Genomic DNA, 15,744 nt, shown 5'->3' with positions numbered 1-15,744 from the left:
TTTTTTTTTTTTAAAGAAAGTAGTAAAATAGGAAGAAATAAAAAAATGTCATTTATGACTGTAGCGGTTTGGCTTTTCTTTTTTTTTTTTTTTTTTTTGAGACAGAATCTCACTCTGTAACCCAGGCTGGCGTGCAGTGGCATGATCTCAGCTCACTGCAACCTCTGCCCCCAACCCCGGGTTCAAGCAATTCTCATGCCTCAGCCTCCCAAGTAGCTGGGATTATAGGCATGTACCACCATGCTCAGCTAATTTTTGTATTTTTAGTAGAGACAGTTTCACTATGTTGGCCAGGTTGGTCTTGAACTCTTGACCTCATATGATCCACCCGCCTTGGCCTCCCAAAGTACTGGGATTACAGGCGCAAGCCACCGCACCCAACCTATATAGTTTTGTTTTATTTTCTTTTTTTGAGATGGAGTCTTGCTCTGTCACCATGCTGGAGTGCAGTGACACAATCTCGGCTCATTGCAACCTCCGTCTCCCGGGTTCAAGCGATTCTCCTGCCTCAGCCTCCTGGGTTCAAGCAATTCTCCTGCCTCAGCCTCCCGAGTAGCTGGGACTGCAGGCACGTGCCACCATGCCCAGTGAATTTTTGTATTTTCAGTAGAGACGGGGTTTCACCATGTTGGCCAGGATGGTCTCGATCTCTTGACCATCCGCCTCAGCCTCCCAAAGTGCTGGGATTACAGGTATGAGCCACTGCACCCAGCCTACGGTTTATTTTTTAACTCAGAACTTCCTACTGTAATAATAAAAAGGCAAAAGGGATGTGTACACCAATTTCAAGTCCTTTCTAAGCATGCGAATTGGCAAAGGGTGCCTAACCCAAAGAAATTATGGCAAGAAAGCAACCAAGCAAGCAAGCAGCAGTTTGGTAGCGAAAAGTCATTCACGTCATTAGAATGATTTTAAGATTATGGCCTATAACCACACAAAGTATGCTGAGGAATGCCAAATTCAACCAGGCAGTAAAATAGATTGAATTCAAGGAAGGAGTGAAGGAGATTACAGAATTCCATCTACCAAATCAGGTTGAAAGACTGAAAGGATAAAGTAGCCATGTAACTTGAACCCAGAAGGACCAAGGGAAGAACTCCATCAGAATTGTGGGAGCTTAGTGTCTTATACGGCAATTATTTTTTTAAAAGGAGGGAGAGGGGTTGGGACTCACAGTGTCAGTGACAATGGGACTATAAAGTTTCAGGTCTGTTCAAAGGTCTCCAACCAATAAGCTAGTAACAAGTCTCCTGAAATGGTAACTCCAGTATTAATTAGGTGACATAACCTCAATTTTCCAAAAATGATCACACTTGCCTTAAGCTATAGACTAGTTATTTGTAATCTCACAAAGGTTCAGAGTGTTTTAAGACCCTGGCCCTTGGGTAAAACCATATGGGCTCCATATAGCTCTACCATTCAACTGTGACCTTGGGAACTATTTTCACTTCTCTAGGACTTTGGCACTTTATCTATAAAATGAATATGTTTACTTTTCAGGGTTGTAAAGAGTAGCGTAAATTGAGTACAGAATGTAGTAAGCTACACTACAATTTACGCTACTGCCATTGTTATTACAGCATCCTTGTTTGGTTTTCCATCTCTGGTAATGATGATCACACTGCTCTTTCTTCCTTCAACTGAGTATTTTTATGGAGTGGGCCATTGAGAGTATGTGAGCACCATGACTTAGACAATTCTTTTTTTTTAATTTTTTTTATTTTATTTTTTTAAAGATGGGGTTTCACCATGATGGCCAGGCTGGTCTTGAACTCCTGACCTCAGGTGATCCACCCACCTCGGCCTCCCAAAGTGCTAGGATTACAGGTGTGAGCCACCACGCCCGGCAACTTAGACAATTCTTACTGCCCCACACTCGTCTTAAGCAGGTTTGAGGATGAATTGAAGCCTTAAAATGGAAGTTTCCATTACATGAAGGTAAATGGCTTCCTGTCTCTATCCTACACACTGCAGATCTCATGGGGGGAAAATTATACATTCTCCTATGTTGCTAACACCTCTCACCCTACCCCCAACAGACTTGCAATGTTTGTACCACAAAGTTCAAAGTCTTTTGGCCGGACACTGAAGGCTGTCTACAATCTAGCTTCACCCACATTTCCAACATTACCCCATCAATCCATGTACGGTCCTACCTTTGCACTTGAACTTGCACTGATTTCTTTACCAGGCTTACCCTTAACCCTTTGCGCAAAAATTCGGGGTTTTGTTTTGTTTTGAGACAGAATCTCGTCTGGTGGCCTAGGCTGGAGTGCACTGGTTGTGCTAGAGTGCAATCACGGCTCACTGCAGCTTCAACCTCCAGGACACAAGCCATCCTCTTGCCCAGACTCTCGAGTAGCTGGGACTACAAGCGTGCGCAGCCATCACGCCCGGATAATCATTGTATTTTTTTTAATAGAGACAGCATCTCACTAAGTTGCCCAGGCTGGTCTCCAACTCTTAGACTCAAGAGATCCTCCAGCCTCCGCCTCTCAAAGGAGTGAGCCACTGCAGCCGGCCTTTTGTTTCATTAGGCCATGTGTCATTAGGAACCTTAGTGACATGACAGCAAAACCGAAATGTACTTTTTAGGTGTCACTCGGAAGTACAATTTTCAACAACGCAAAAATATAGAAAACAACCCGACGTCGGTCTCCACAGGCTAATCCGTCCCCGAGGAACCAACTGCGGGAGAGATGAAAGACATCTCTCCTGCCTTCGGCCAACGCGAAGGCCAGAGGACAAAGAGAGGAAGGATCTGCAGAGAGAAGGGAAGCGTAGTGGACAGGAATTCACGCAAGAAACCCGAGTCCTGCGCGGCGCAGCCGGACGAAGCGCGCTGGGGGTAGGCCGGCAGCCCCGGGCCAGGGGAAGGAGGCGGACATCCAGCCCGACAGACGAAATCTGCCCGCGTGGACGCTTGCATCTTCGCAGCCCAGAAACACTCCTGTTTTTCACTGTACAATGCAAACATGGTGGACAAGAAAAGCTACCCCGCGTCTGCCGGCCGAATCACACAGTGCCCTTTCAGAGCAGTAATTGCCGGGCAAGGGCGGGGCCCTCACGGAATTTGTTCATGGTGGGGGCAGATCACCAGAGAACTTTTCCAGGCCGCCACAGCACGGTTCCTTCTACACACGGGCACAACTACAACTACAACTGCCACTGCCACTGCCACTGCCACCGCCCCGAGGCGGCAGAATGGTAGGCTCTGAAAACTGGATGGTTCCACCGTAAGCAAGAAAGAGCGCGCTACGGCTCTTTAACTAGACCAGCCTCCGCGCTGTCTACCTCGCCACCAACAGCTGCGCCGCCTACCACCGCGCAGGCGCACTTTGTACCGCCAGCGCCCGGCGGACCCGACTTTTCCCGTCTCGCGAGAGTGGGGCTGGCCGCCTTCGCAGCTCACGCTCCGCCCCCCACTTCTTGGCTTTCTCCCATCCCCCCAAGCCAGTCGCTGTGCTGCGCAGCTCCCTAAGCGGTTGCCACCGATAGAGACGGTTGAGGGAACCGTTGTGGCGGGCGCTACACGAGGCAAACGACTTTTCCCTCCTCTCGACTGGACCCCGCGAGCACCAGAGCCGGCGTAACTATCGCCTGACAGGGTATCTGAAGTAAAAGGGGGTAGGTTGGGCTGGTGGTTTCGAAAGCTGAGTCGGGAGAAGGTCGAAAGAGGCCGGGAGGGGGCTGGGTTGGGGGGCAGTGCGGAGGTCGCCGCTCCGAGGCGGCGAAGCTGCGCCTCCCGAACCATCTCCCACTTCAAGGAGGGCAGCCTGCCGATGGGAGGACTTGCTCAGGTGGAATTCAGTGGACGACGCCGAGGCCCGAAGTAGGGGACATCCAATATTTCCCTCTTTCCCTGCTGGCTTGGCCTCCGCCATTTTGGGTACAGTGGCGCGGCCACCTCGGCTTCCCGCCCTTCCCCGCTCTTTTTACTTTGTGTTCCCCAGCTTCCGAAAACGGATCTAGCAGGCCGGGGAGGGGGTGGTCAAACCTCCCTGGAAGGGATGAGGGTGGGGAGTGAAGCGAGCAGGGAAAGGCCGGGCAGTTGGGTGGAGGGAGGATCGGGGCTGCCGGGCGCGCTCCCGATGGAAATGGCGCCGGATGGGCCTGGCCTCCCACCGCGGCCTCCCTTCCTCCGCAGTCTCGGCAGGGCTACCTGGGCTGACGGGACTGCGAGTGACTTCTGACGCAGATTCCCAAGATGAGAGAGGCTGGAGCTGGGGGAGGAAAGCCAATGGCGACGAAGGTGCTCAACTCCCAAATCCAGGACAAAGGAGGCCGCCTGCCTCCTGTGTAATTCCGCCGCCCGGTGGCGAAGGGTTTTAAGCCAGGCTTGGCTGCTGGCGGGAGGGGGAAGGGGCGTACTCTCCCTAGCTCTTTGGTCTCTAGGGCAGCTAGATAAACGGAAAGTCTCCGGGGAGGAATAAAGGACGCTTAGCCGGCCCTTATATTCCAGATTTGGAACTTCGAAAAGAGTACGTACTCATTTTCCAAGGGTTTTTTTTTTATTCTTTTTTCCACGTTTAAACGTTTATAAGGACTTCGGGGGTGATTTATCAAATAGGAATGTGAAATGGGCTTGTTTCAAGTAGGCCTTCTGGGCCCAGTAAACTATGATTGTTACTTTTTGAACTGGGGGAGGGGTGGGTGATGTAGCAATCATTTTGTGTAGTTTGGAGTATATGTGTTAGAATTTGTTTTTAAGTTTTACTTCTGGGAAACAGTTAAAACAACCCAGTGATGGCAGATGTGTGTGTATTGGATTGAGTTCCTTTCGATATTAAATCTCCAAGTGTTGTATTTTATGTAGATTTTTTTTCTTGGCGTTAAGGCTATAGAAGTAAAATATTTAAAAATACGGTTATGGCTTATTTTCTTTTGGTAGCTAGGCATGTTTTTTATTTAGTGTAGGAGTATAGTACACTGTAATCGTATTAAACAAGGGAATAAGCCTACTCAACAAAAACTGTAAACCCAGTCACGTGGTGGTGGTGTGATTCGCATGGGGGTCTTGAGAACTGGATCCGTAATTTTCGTTGAAGACACTCAGTATGAAAGGGACGGGAAAGGCCTGAGAGTTAAGAATTCTGATAATTCATGTAAAACTTTATAAGGATATTGTTACCTACTTTTCCGGCTCTAAAAACAAACAAACTTACTATTGTTGAAGATATGCAGTGATGCTTTGTCAAGATTGCCAAGGAAAAGTTTACGAAAATCTTACCTTGAAACCGTAGGTTTGAGTGGCTCTTTGAAAAAATAGTCCAGACTTTCCTATAAAGTTGTACATGGTGTAACAAATAGTTTTACTAATTGGATTAAACTATACACCTTTTTTGTGCCCTCTTTTTCATTTGTGCCATTATCTGGAAATATATCTACTTACCTTTTTAAAATAATGTTATCTTTGATTTCCTTGTTTTGGTAAACAACTGACTGAACAGTAGATAAACTGGTTTTAGGGAACTCGTGTTTTAGAGACCTGACCTCCTTAAGCTATTAGGGGTGTGTCTTTTTTTTTTTTTTTTTTTTTTTTTTTTTATTTTTTCTTTTTTTGTGAGGTTTTTTTTTTTTTTTTTTTTTTTTTTTTTTTTTAATAGAGCAAGCACATTGGGAAGGAACGTTGTAAATTTTCTGTTAAACTTAGATCATCAGCACTTTTTCCAAAAAATAAAATTTACTCTCATTTCTTGACCAGTGGGCTACCATTTAGAAAGTTATTTATCGATGCATAAAATCATTTATTATTTCAGAAGATAAGATATGCCTCCATGTTACGAGAATTGTTTCTTAAAGGCTTTGATATGTAATTTACGTACCATAAACTTCACCAATTTTAAGTGTACAGTTTAGTGGATTTTAGTACATTGACAGAGTTGTGTGACCGTCACTACAATTTAATTTTAAAAGATTTTTGTCACACCAAAAAGATAAGCATACCCTTTACTGGTCATTCCCCATGCTGGCATCCTCCCTCCACTCAAGCCTCAGACAATCGAGAATGTAAATCGAATCATACAATATGTAGTCATTTGTGACTGGTTTATTTTACTTGTGATGTTTAGAAAATTATATTTAAGGTCTCGTAAAACTGACCAGAGCTATCTTCATATCTTAACTGTGATATCTTTAATTGGTGCTAGCACCAGAGTAGTGATTAGCCATGACGTTTGTTGCAAAGAAAGGTTGAGGTGGATTACACTGAATAATTAGTAAAGTGTTTAAGTGGTTTCTGACAGCTTTATTAGAGCAGATTTCCTCTCCCTCTGTACCCTTAGAGATTTTCTTGTTTTGTTTTTGTAGGTAGAATTTTGAGTTTTGAAGGGGTTATTATAGTGACACTGTCCTTATTGTATGTGCTTTGCATACAGGGTCACCTCATAAGATAGATTGTGTTACGAATTTGATTGGGTTTTCCGCATTTAAAAATTGTGTTAACAGTTTAGTGTTTCTTACAGACAACACTTTTGTTTTCATTGGGTTTTCTCAATGGTACAAGCTGATCCAAAAATCAAATTTGCTTGCTAGTATTTTTTTCTTGTGAGTTGCTAAGATTTATAGGTAAATTAATTTTTCTTTTCTTTTTTAAGTATTTGTTCCTTAAATGCAAATCGTACCACTAAGATCCTTCCACAACGGATTAAGGTTGAATTTGCAGTTTTTAAATTTTTCATGAAGCATTGAGGGTAGATTTATACCACTTTTTCCATTATGTGTAAATCACCCTTTATGGGAAATGCTTATTTTTTAGGTTTGTGCTATTAAAAAACAAAATTTAAGAAAAGAGGCATTTTCAAACATCTTTGAACAACTTTTTTCTAAATTGGGTTGGGGCCTTCTCCTTTCAGAGCTACTCTTTAGAATAGTATTAAACTTTTAAAAGCTTTTGCTGGCTTTGGGAAAGAAAATTTTTTAACAATCCTGAGTTCTTTTCAAGGCTCGAATTGTTTTCTGTCCTTGGAGGTTCACATATTTTGTTTATGGTATATTTCATTGGCTTTGCAGGGTCCCTTAAAATCCAGTAACAATTGCCGACAGTAAGTACTTACCACGAGGCAGACAAAGCACTTGAATAGTCCAGTGAAGTATAGGTACCACTGCTTATAATTGAGGAGGCTCAGAGGTTAAGTGGTTTAGGTAGCCAGTGAAGGGTAGAGTAGGGATTCAAACCCAGAATGTTCATACTATTTATTTATGTGCATAACAATTGGTTGTAACGTCAGCTAAAAATTTGTATTTCCATTTTCGTTCTGTATGTCTAGGGTAGCACCTAGGGCTGAAGGTGATTCACACATAGAGGTACTTAACCATTGCTAGAGAATTTCTACAGTAGCTTAAGTATATGAATTCTAGGAAAAATTTTACCCTTTGCAGATGCTACCCCTAAGAGTTGCACCAACAAATAGATGACATGAAATTAAGTATTAGTGAATACTGTTGATATGAAATATGATCCTCAAACATAAAGGAATCAAATGAACAAAAACTGTTTTGTTTACAGGGGAGGAGGTGGTGAGGGAAAGGTTTGAAATACTCAGGTGAGTAGGATTCCTACAGCTGCATAGTGAAATTTGTAAGGTTCTGGTAAGTTTCTGCAGCTGAAGGACTTCTGCATTCGCCTCTTTTGTAAATATTATGGAATTTTAAAAGGAAGGATGGTTGCCTCTGGGGAAGAGAACTGAGATCTTTTGGAGGGGAAGGGGGGCTCCTAGATGTATTTTCTATGCTTTATTTAAAAAATCTATTAAAGTTTATGTTTAAATCTATTTGATTAAAAAGTTGAGTTAACTGGTTTCTACATACTGTCCAGTGGCTTCAAAAACAGGTACTATTGGAAGGCATTCACTTTTGAGTGGCCTTTGACCTCAGTTTTGAAACTATCTAATTCGTCATTTTATACTGTTGCTCTTGGTGATTTTAAGCTAGATTTGGCTAAAATAGAGGCGGGAGTGTTGACCCTTCAAAGACAGTTTCATGTGTTCAAAATTGCAGTGCATTCAAAAGGATTAGACTTCCGTGGTATTTTTCCAACATAAATCAGTACTCATTACATTTTTTACTTAAGCTCTTGATGTTAGTGGATAGTACTATTGTATGTAACTTCTAAATAAGTTTTAAAGAATTTGAATAATCAGGTGAATAAAAACCTGAAAAGTTGTGGATGAAAACTGGAGAGATAAGAAAAGGCTGGAGTTGGCATTCAGGGGACACAAATAGTTTGAAAACTGTTAGTAGAATTATGCAAGTTTTCTTAAAATTGTGCAATATATAATATTGATACTAAGAAATTCAGTACTTTTCTGTAGGAGGGGTCAGGTCTCACTGCCTTTTCCCTACCCCAAAATAGATAGATGGTCTACAATTGTGTTGTGGTCTTGTCGCAGGAGTTGGTCTCGTTCCATTTCCTCATGTGGCACCTCTGAGAGGTGTTTCTTCATTACCTCTTGACAAGAGTATATTTTGATTGACTGCTCTATGTGCTTGTTTATTTTTTATAGCATTTAAATCAAACGGTATTGAGATGGATTGGGTTATGAAACATAATGGTCCAAATGACGCTAGTGATGGGACAGTACGACTTCGTGGACTACCATTTGGTTGCAGCAAAGAGGAAATAGTTCAGTTCTTTCAAGGTACCTCTAGTATTAGTCAAAGTTTAGTAGTATTGTAATTTTTGTATTGTTTGACTCAGTTTTTAATTTGTAAAACCCATTTGATTTTGGAACTTTAAGTTTATGGTAGTCTTGGTTAATATATTAAAATAATATGCTCCAATTAATATTCAATACAGAATGTTTAGAATGTGTAAACCTAATTAATGTGCAGTAACATATTTGAGAATTGTGATGAAATGAACTGAATTAGCATATGGAGCATAAATTTGATTTGTAGCCTTTTTCATGTAATATAGGTGGGCTTTTAGAGTGTGTGTAATTACACAGTGTTTTTACACTGGTCGCAAAAAAGATTTATTTAATCCAGTAATATTTGAAAAAAGCTTTCATTTGTATTATGGGGTGATGGGAAACTAAGCCTTTTTGTTTTGTTTTGTTTTGTTTTGTTTAGACTTGTTTTAAATATTTGATTCAGATGGGAATGTTTCAGCCTTTAACACTGTTCCCCTTGATGGGGTTATTTGTCCTTGGGTTAAAGGGTTGGAAATCGTGCCAAATGGGATAACATTGACGATGGACTACCAGGGGAGAAGCACAGGGGAGGCCTTCGTGCAGTTTGCTTCAAAGGAGATAGCAGAAAATGCTCTGGGGAAACACAAGGAAAGAATAGGGCACAGGTGGGGATGGAGAGTTTGGGATGGTGTTAAATTTTTATTTTTGGGGGTTGTGGGTCACTATTGCTTAAATGGGGGGGTAACCATAACATTTTTCTGGGGTAGCTTAAAAGAATTGATAATTATCTAAATTTAACTTGGAAACTACAGATTTGGGTGGGGAATTAATGCTAATAGTTATATTAAAATTAGATTGTTTTCATTTCTCTGTAGGATGTTGATAAATGCTTTTGTATAATCACCTATTTTCTTTAAACACCTATTATGTACTAAAAGAGACAAAGTAAATTTATATTTTATGAGTTGTTTTCAGTGACTAATTTGTCTTTGTAAAACTTAAATATTTACTTAAGTTTGTAGGTTTAAACTGTTAACTTATGGTGTATTTAGGCAATTTAAATTGGGTTATGTATCTAGATGTAGAAAAACTTACTGCATTTTGCCCAGTATCTAATTGACACTAATATATTTATGCTGAAACGTGTACCTTAAAACATTTTTAAATAGGTATATTGAGATCTTCAGAAGTAGCAGGAGTGAAATCAAAGGATTTTATGATCCACCAAGAAGATTGCTGGGACAGCGACCGGGACCATATGATAGACCAATAGGAGGAAGAGGGGGTTATTATGGAGCTGGGCGTGGAAGTATGTATGACAGAATGCGACGAGGAGGTGATGGATATGATGGTGGTATGTGTATCTAATGAACAAAGGTTCTGTTGTCATTTTCTTAATGTTCCTGACACTTTGTCAAGAAATACAGAAATGGCAGTAATTTCAGTACCTATTAGGTTTTAAAACCTGTTCATGAAAACATGGATTCCCATGCTAGCTGTGGGACTTGATTGATGCACATATTAGCACCTAGAAAACTTACACTGAAAGTAAAATTAAGATGTTGGCATATTTTGACCTTCTTTTGCCTAAGAATGAAATTTAATCTACATGTCTGAACTTAACAAACTTTTGAAATTTTAAATTTCCATCAGATGTTGACTTCTTTTTTCAGAGTCTCAGTTGGGAATTGCAAACTTGTAATAAGTTACACAAACTGTTTGCCACAAAATGTTTTTGTAGGCTGTATTATGAAATTTCTCTCTCTAAAGTATGTAGTCATGTATTTCTCCTTAAACTACACAGGTTATGGAGGTTTTGATGACTATGGTGGCTATAATAATTATGGCTACGGGAATGATGGCTTTGATGACAGAATGAGAGATGGAAGAGGTAAAGTAAATATTAAAGACATTTTTTATTCTGAGGTGAATTTTAGTATTTGTTTTTGCAGGCTCTTAGTGGTAATATAGGAAACTTGTATAAAAAAGTTAATTCAGACATTTCAATGCATTCCTATATAGAGCTTTATACCTTGTACAGTGTGTATGTATACTTTCCTACTTGTATTCATAATAGTTCATAATGTTGGCAAATTGTGTTCTGTAGGTATGGGAGGACATGGCTATGGCGGAGCTGGTGATGCAAGTTCAGGTTTTCATGGTGGTCATTTCGTACATATGAGAGGGTTGCCTTTTCGTGCAACTGAAAATGACATTGCTAATGTGAGTAATTTTTAATAACTATTAGTGGTTTTATACTTAACCCTGGTATCTAAATTTTTTTTTCCCATTTATTTATAATATCTAAATTTTTAAGCATTCTTAATGTTCTCATGTTTATAGCTTAATACCAAAATCCCTTGAATATAAAAATAGATCTACCTTTAGCTGTAGTTACTGATGTATATTTTTGTGTCCATTGTGTGTTGACCTACATAGGATTCAAGCAAGTAAAAAGCTACATTCATGAAGTCCAGTTAAGCATGTAATGAAAGACTTATCAGCATAGAATGGTGATGACTGTATACCATTTTGTGCTGGTGTCTTGTTGTTGTTTGAGATGCAGGAGTCTCATTCTGTCACCCAGGCTGGAGTGCAGTGGCACAATCTCAGCTCACTGCAACCTCCGGCTCTGGAGTTCAAGTGATTCTTCTGCCTTGGCCTCCTGAATAGCTGGGATTACTGGTGTGAGCCACCACTAATGTTTTGTATTTTTAGTAGAGACAGGGTTTCGCCATGTTGGTGAAGCTGGTCTCAAAGTCCTGACCTTATGATCCGTCTGCCTCGGCCTCCCGAAGTGCTGGGATTACAGGTGTGGGCCACCAAGCCTGGCCTGTATTAGGTTTTGAAAGAATGAATGTATAAGTATTAGTGATTTGGTTTGGCTTTCTAGGCTAGATAGTGATTAGAAACTGAGGAGTTGAAAATAACAGGAATAGATGCTGCTGCTCTTACTGATGTGAAACTGGTTGGTTTTCGATTTGTTAGGAAGTCAGAAAACTTAAGTCCATTGGCTAAATCCGGTCACATCATTCCTCTGCCTGTTGAGTAGTTATATTAGAACCCAGTGGCCATTTAAGCCAAAAATACTATCTGGCTCTAAAAGCAATAGTTTGCTCTAGATCTTACTGGGAATCAATTGGCCTGAGTTCCAAGGGCCTTTAATGATAGTTTAAACCTCACTAACTTGTGATTAGAACCAAATGATACCTTTTGGGGAACAATTTCATACAGTTTTAAATAGTAGGTTTATCCAAACTGCTCAGTTCCAAATCATGATATCCATTATTTCTGTGTGTTATGTCTCTGTTTGGTTTTTGTTTTTGTTTTGTTTTGTTTTGTGACAGTCTCCCTCTCTGTCTTGCCGAGGCTGGAGCACAGTGGTGTGACCTCAGCTCACTGCAGCCTCCACCTCCCAGGTTCAAGCAATTCTCCTGTCTCAGCCTCCTGAGAGGCTGTGCCACCACACCCAGCTGATTTGTATTTTTAATAGAGACAGGATTTTGCAGTGTTGTCCAGGCTGGTCTTGAACTCCTGACCTCAGGTGAGCCACTGTGCCCAGCCTATCTGCTTATTTTAAAAGCAGTAAATCCTTTTTTTTTTTTTTTGAGATGGAGTTTCGCTCTTGTTGCCCAGGCTGGAGTGCAATGGCGCGATCTTGGCTCACCGCAACCTCCGCCTCCTGGGTTCAGGCAGTCCTCCTGCCTCAGCCTCCCGAGTAGCTGGGATTACAGGCACGCGCCACCATGCCCAGCTGATTTTTTTGTATTTTTAGTAGAGACGGGTTTCACCATGTTGACCAGGATGGTCTCGATCTCTTGACCTCGTGATCCACCCGCCTCGGCCTCCCAAAGTGCTGGGATTACAGGCGTGAGCCACCGCACCCAGCCAAAAGCAGTAAATTCTTTACATTATCCCTAAATGTATACTCTTATTACATTCACAAAACCTCTGTAGTTGACTAATTAGTCTGGCAGGGCAGTGGAAGGGTTTGTTTTAATTGATGAGGAAAATCAAGGTATGTGGTAATTTAATATTCTCAATAGAGAAGTAAAAAAAAAAAAATTGTTTCCTTTTATTTAGTTCTTCTCACCATTAAATCCAATACGAGTTCATATTGATATTGGAGCTGATGGCAGAGCCACAGGAGAAGCAGATGTAGAGTTTGTGACACATGAAGATGCAGTAGCTGCCATGTCTAAAGATAAAAATAACATGCGTAAGTGGTATCTTTGGCATTCTATCTTAATTTTCTAGATGTGAATTTTTAAAATAAGAGGATCTAGGATCTGGAGGTAACTCTTGGCAGTTGTTGGGATCTATAATCATTTGACCTCTAATAAAGTTTAAATATTAATGGCTTCCTGTGGGCTTTGTATAGCACTGTACTAGGAATTAATAAGCATACTTTGTTAAATTTTACTTAATTGATCTTTTTTTAAAAGCTTGTATTGATGAATTTGATCCATCATTCCTTTCTCCTGTTACTTTTTTTTTTTAAAGAACATCGATACATTGAACTCTTCTTGAATTCTACCCCTGGAGGTGGCTCTGGCATGGGAGGTTCTGGAATGGGAGGCTATGGAAGAGATGGAATGGGTATGTAAAGTTTTTAAAATATGCAGGGTTAACTACTTAGCAACTAGTCTCAACTTTTTTCTCTTTTTTTTTTTTTTTTTTTTTTTAAAGATAATCAGGGAGGTTATGGATCAGTTGGAAGAATGGGAATGGGGAACAATTACAGTGGAGGATATGGTACTCCTGATGGCTTGGGAGGTTATGGTAAGTACCTCTAGTTCAGTGTGTCAGTCCCTGTATATAGTGTAAACTTTAAAGTGCAGGTATTTTATTATTTTATGCACAGATACCTCCTGCTGAGTGATTCTTAATATCTTTTTCTTAAGGACGTGGTGGTGGAGGCAGTGGAGGTTACTACGGGCAAGGTGGCATGAGTGGAGGTGGATGGCGTGGGATGTACTGAAAGCATAACCACCAACATACAAGTCTTGACAACAGCATCTGGTCTACTAGACTTTCTTACAGATTTAATTTCTTTTGTATTTTAAGAACTTTATAATGACTGAAGGAATGTGTTTTCAAAATATTATTTGGTAAAGCAACAGATTGTGATGGGAAAATCTGTTTTCTGTAGGTTTATTTGTTGCATACTTTGACTTAAAAATAAATTTTTATATTCAAACCACTGATGTTGATACTTTTTATATACTAGTTACTCCTAAAGATGTGCTGCCTTCATAAGATTTGGGTTGATGTATTTTACTATTAGTTCTACAAGAAGTAGTGTGGTGTAATTTTAGAGGATAATGGTTCACCTATGCCTAAACTGCAAGGCTTAAGCAGACGTCTGGAATAGAGCTTGACAAATAATTAGTGTTAACTTTTTCTTTAATTCCTTCTGGACAACACTGTAAATATAAAGCCTAAAGATGAAGAGGCTTCAGGAGTATAAATTCAGCTAATTATTTCTATATTATTATTTTTCAACTGTCGTTTATCAGGCATAGCTCTGAAATGTTGATGATCTAAGAGGTATTGATTTCTGAATATTCATGATTGTGTTACCTGGGTATGGGAGTGTTGGAAGCTTGAATTCTAGCCCTAGATTTTGAAGTAAAATCCCATCAGCACTTGACCAGAATACCAAAAATATCACCAAATAAGTGATAATTGCAAGTTATCTCAAGATGTCTTAGAGTAGGGTTAAGGTTCTCAGTGACACAAGAATTCAGTGTAAGTACTTGGGTATTTACTATGGAGTACAATTCTCACAAATGTATTTTCAGTTTTCTCCCCAATAGAACATGGTTTTTAAATAACTGTATAAATAAATGATGACTTTTTAAAAAATGTAAGCATCAAGTCCATGTCATAGTCAAAACAATCCTGCAGTTGGGTTTTGTATCTGATATCTGGAGTTTTAAAGAATCTATATGTAGCAAGGAAAAGGTGCTTTTTAATTTTAATCCCTTTGATCAGTAATGGCTTTTTTCCAAATTGGCTAATGAATCAAAATGAAACCTGTCGATGTAAATTCAGTTAGTTATTGAACTTGTTACTTGTTTTTGCCAGAAATCTTATTAATGTAATAAATGTCAATGTGGGAGATAATAGTATGGCGTGTGTCCTAGAATGCTTCGTGTCAATTACTAATTCTAAATCGAATTGGTAGAAGGTAGTACATACGATGTCTAACAAGATTTAGGAGAGGGATCCAGGATAGTCTATATATATGGAGCTTCTTGACTCAAGCAACAATTCATCTTAATGCTGTATCCACTTCCTTTAATTAGCAAGTTAAATATTAGGGTGTACACCGCCTGTCTTTTTTGAAAGTTGCATGTTTTATTTTCCCAGGATACCCTTTTAACATCTTTAAGCAATAAAAGTATATAGTATTTTCCAAATCTTTATTTAGTTCATAAAATACACATTTTTTAAACATTATAGGTTAGAAGAATTACAATCATAATTCCTTGGCACCATGATAGCATTATTGTGGTAGTACTAGTAGGTGAGGGAATGGTGTGTTAAATCTGTTTTGAAAAGTAAAACGAATATGAGTTCACAATCACAAAATACAAATTGTTAAAAGTTTTGTAACAAAAATCCAAAATTAGTGTAGTTTTTAAATAAGCTAAAACTACAGTGGTAGCAAGTTGCTGTCATAAAAGCTGCCTTAAAAAAAGAAAAGCCCAAGTCAGTGGTGATTTGAGTTGAAAAGTGAAGAGACTTAAAAGGTGACTAAAAAATCGGTGTTGAATGACATCAGCCTTGGAAGGTAAGCAACTTAAAGTCATTTTTAAATTTGTTCTAAGCACAGTAATAGAAAAACCTATTTGAAAATTTTCATTTTTGCTGCTTATTCAGTAATCATAAAAATGTTAGCCCATCCCACCTATCAATACAAAATGGTTCAAGAATATAATTCCTGTCTTGAGGACATTTCTATCAGTATTCAAGAAAGACCATCTTAAAAATCTGAGTCAGATCTGACACTTCAGCTGATGAAATTTATGGGTTTTGAAGAAAACATCTTCAAGTGAAGTACTGGTTTCATACTTAGGCTATTTAGAAAAATTTTAAATTTTTT

General features: G+C 39.7%; 2 protein-coding genes across 15 annotated transcripts in view; one reads left to right on the top strand and one right to left on the bottom strand.

The window, feature by feature from the left end:
* Positions 1-4,306, bottom strand: part of PBLD (phenazine biosynthesis like protein domain containing) — a 39,401-nt gene extending 35,095 nt beyond the window's left edge. For 2 of the 4 annotated variants that reach the window (XM_017513722.2, XM_017513723.2), the window contains exons 1-2: positions 2,157-2,197; positions 1,175-1,250 (exon numbers count right to left, since the gene is read on the bottom strand). The gene's annotated coding sequence lies outside the window, so the exon portion shown is untranslated. Of the gene's footprint in view, positions 1-1,174; positions 1,251-2,156; positions 2,198-4,162 lie in introns of those variants that run through there. The other 2 variants (XM_017513727.2, XM_017513725.2) reach the window with 2 other exon arrangements.
* HNRNPH3 (heterogeneous nuclear ribonucleoprotein H3) lies at positions 3,451-14,764 on the top strand. 11 transcript variants are annotated; one of them, XM_017513712.2, is made up of 10 exons: positions 3,451-3,608; positions 8,505-8,639; positions 9,160-9,298; positions 9,803-9,942; positions 10,438-10,524; positions 10,741-10,856; positions 12,717-12,852; positions 13,137-13,232; positions 13,323-13,415; positions 13,538-14,764. In XM_017513712.2, the coding sequence occupies exons 2-10, from the start codon at positions 8,528-8,530 to the stop codon at positions 13,612-13,614; spliced, it is 996 nt and encodes a 331-aa protein (XP_017369201.1). In that variant the 5' UTR covers positions 3,451-3,608; positions 8,505-8,527; the 3' UTR covers positions 13,615-14,764. The 11 variants fall into 11 exon arrangements, with proteins under 11 accessions (XP_017369201.1, XP_017369197.1, XP_017369200.1 ...); XM_017513708.2 differs by having other exon boundaries at positions 9,803-9,987; positions 13,538-13,836; XM_017513711.2 differs by having other exon boundaries at positions 3,456-3,627.
* The last annotated feature ends 980 nt before the right edge of the window (positions 14,765-15,744 follow it).

Source organism: Cebus imitator, unplaced genomic scaffold (genome assembly GCF_001604975.1).
Source record: "Cebus imitator isolate Cc_AM_T3 unplaced genomic scaffold, Cebus_imitator-1.0 Scaffold499, whole genome shotgun sequence".
NCBI classification, from domain to species: Eukaryota; Metazoa; Chordata; class Mammalia; order Primates; family Cebidae; genus Cebus; species Cebus imitator.
The sequence above is the reverse complement of the archived record's forward strand: the minus strand, read 5'-3'. Positions and strand labels throughout refer to the sequence as shown.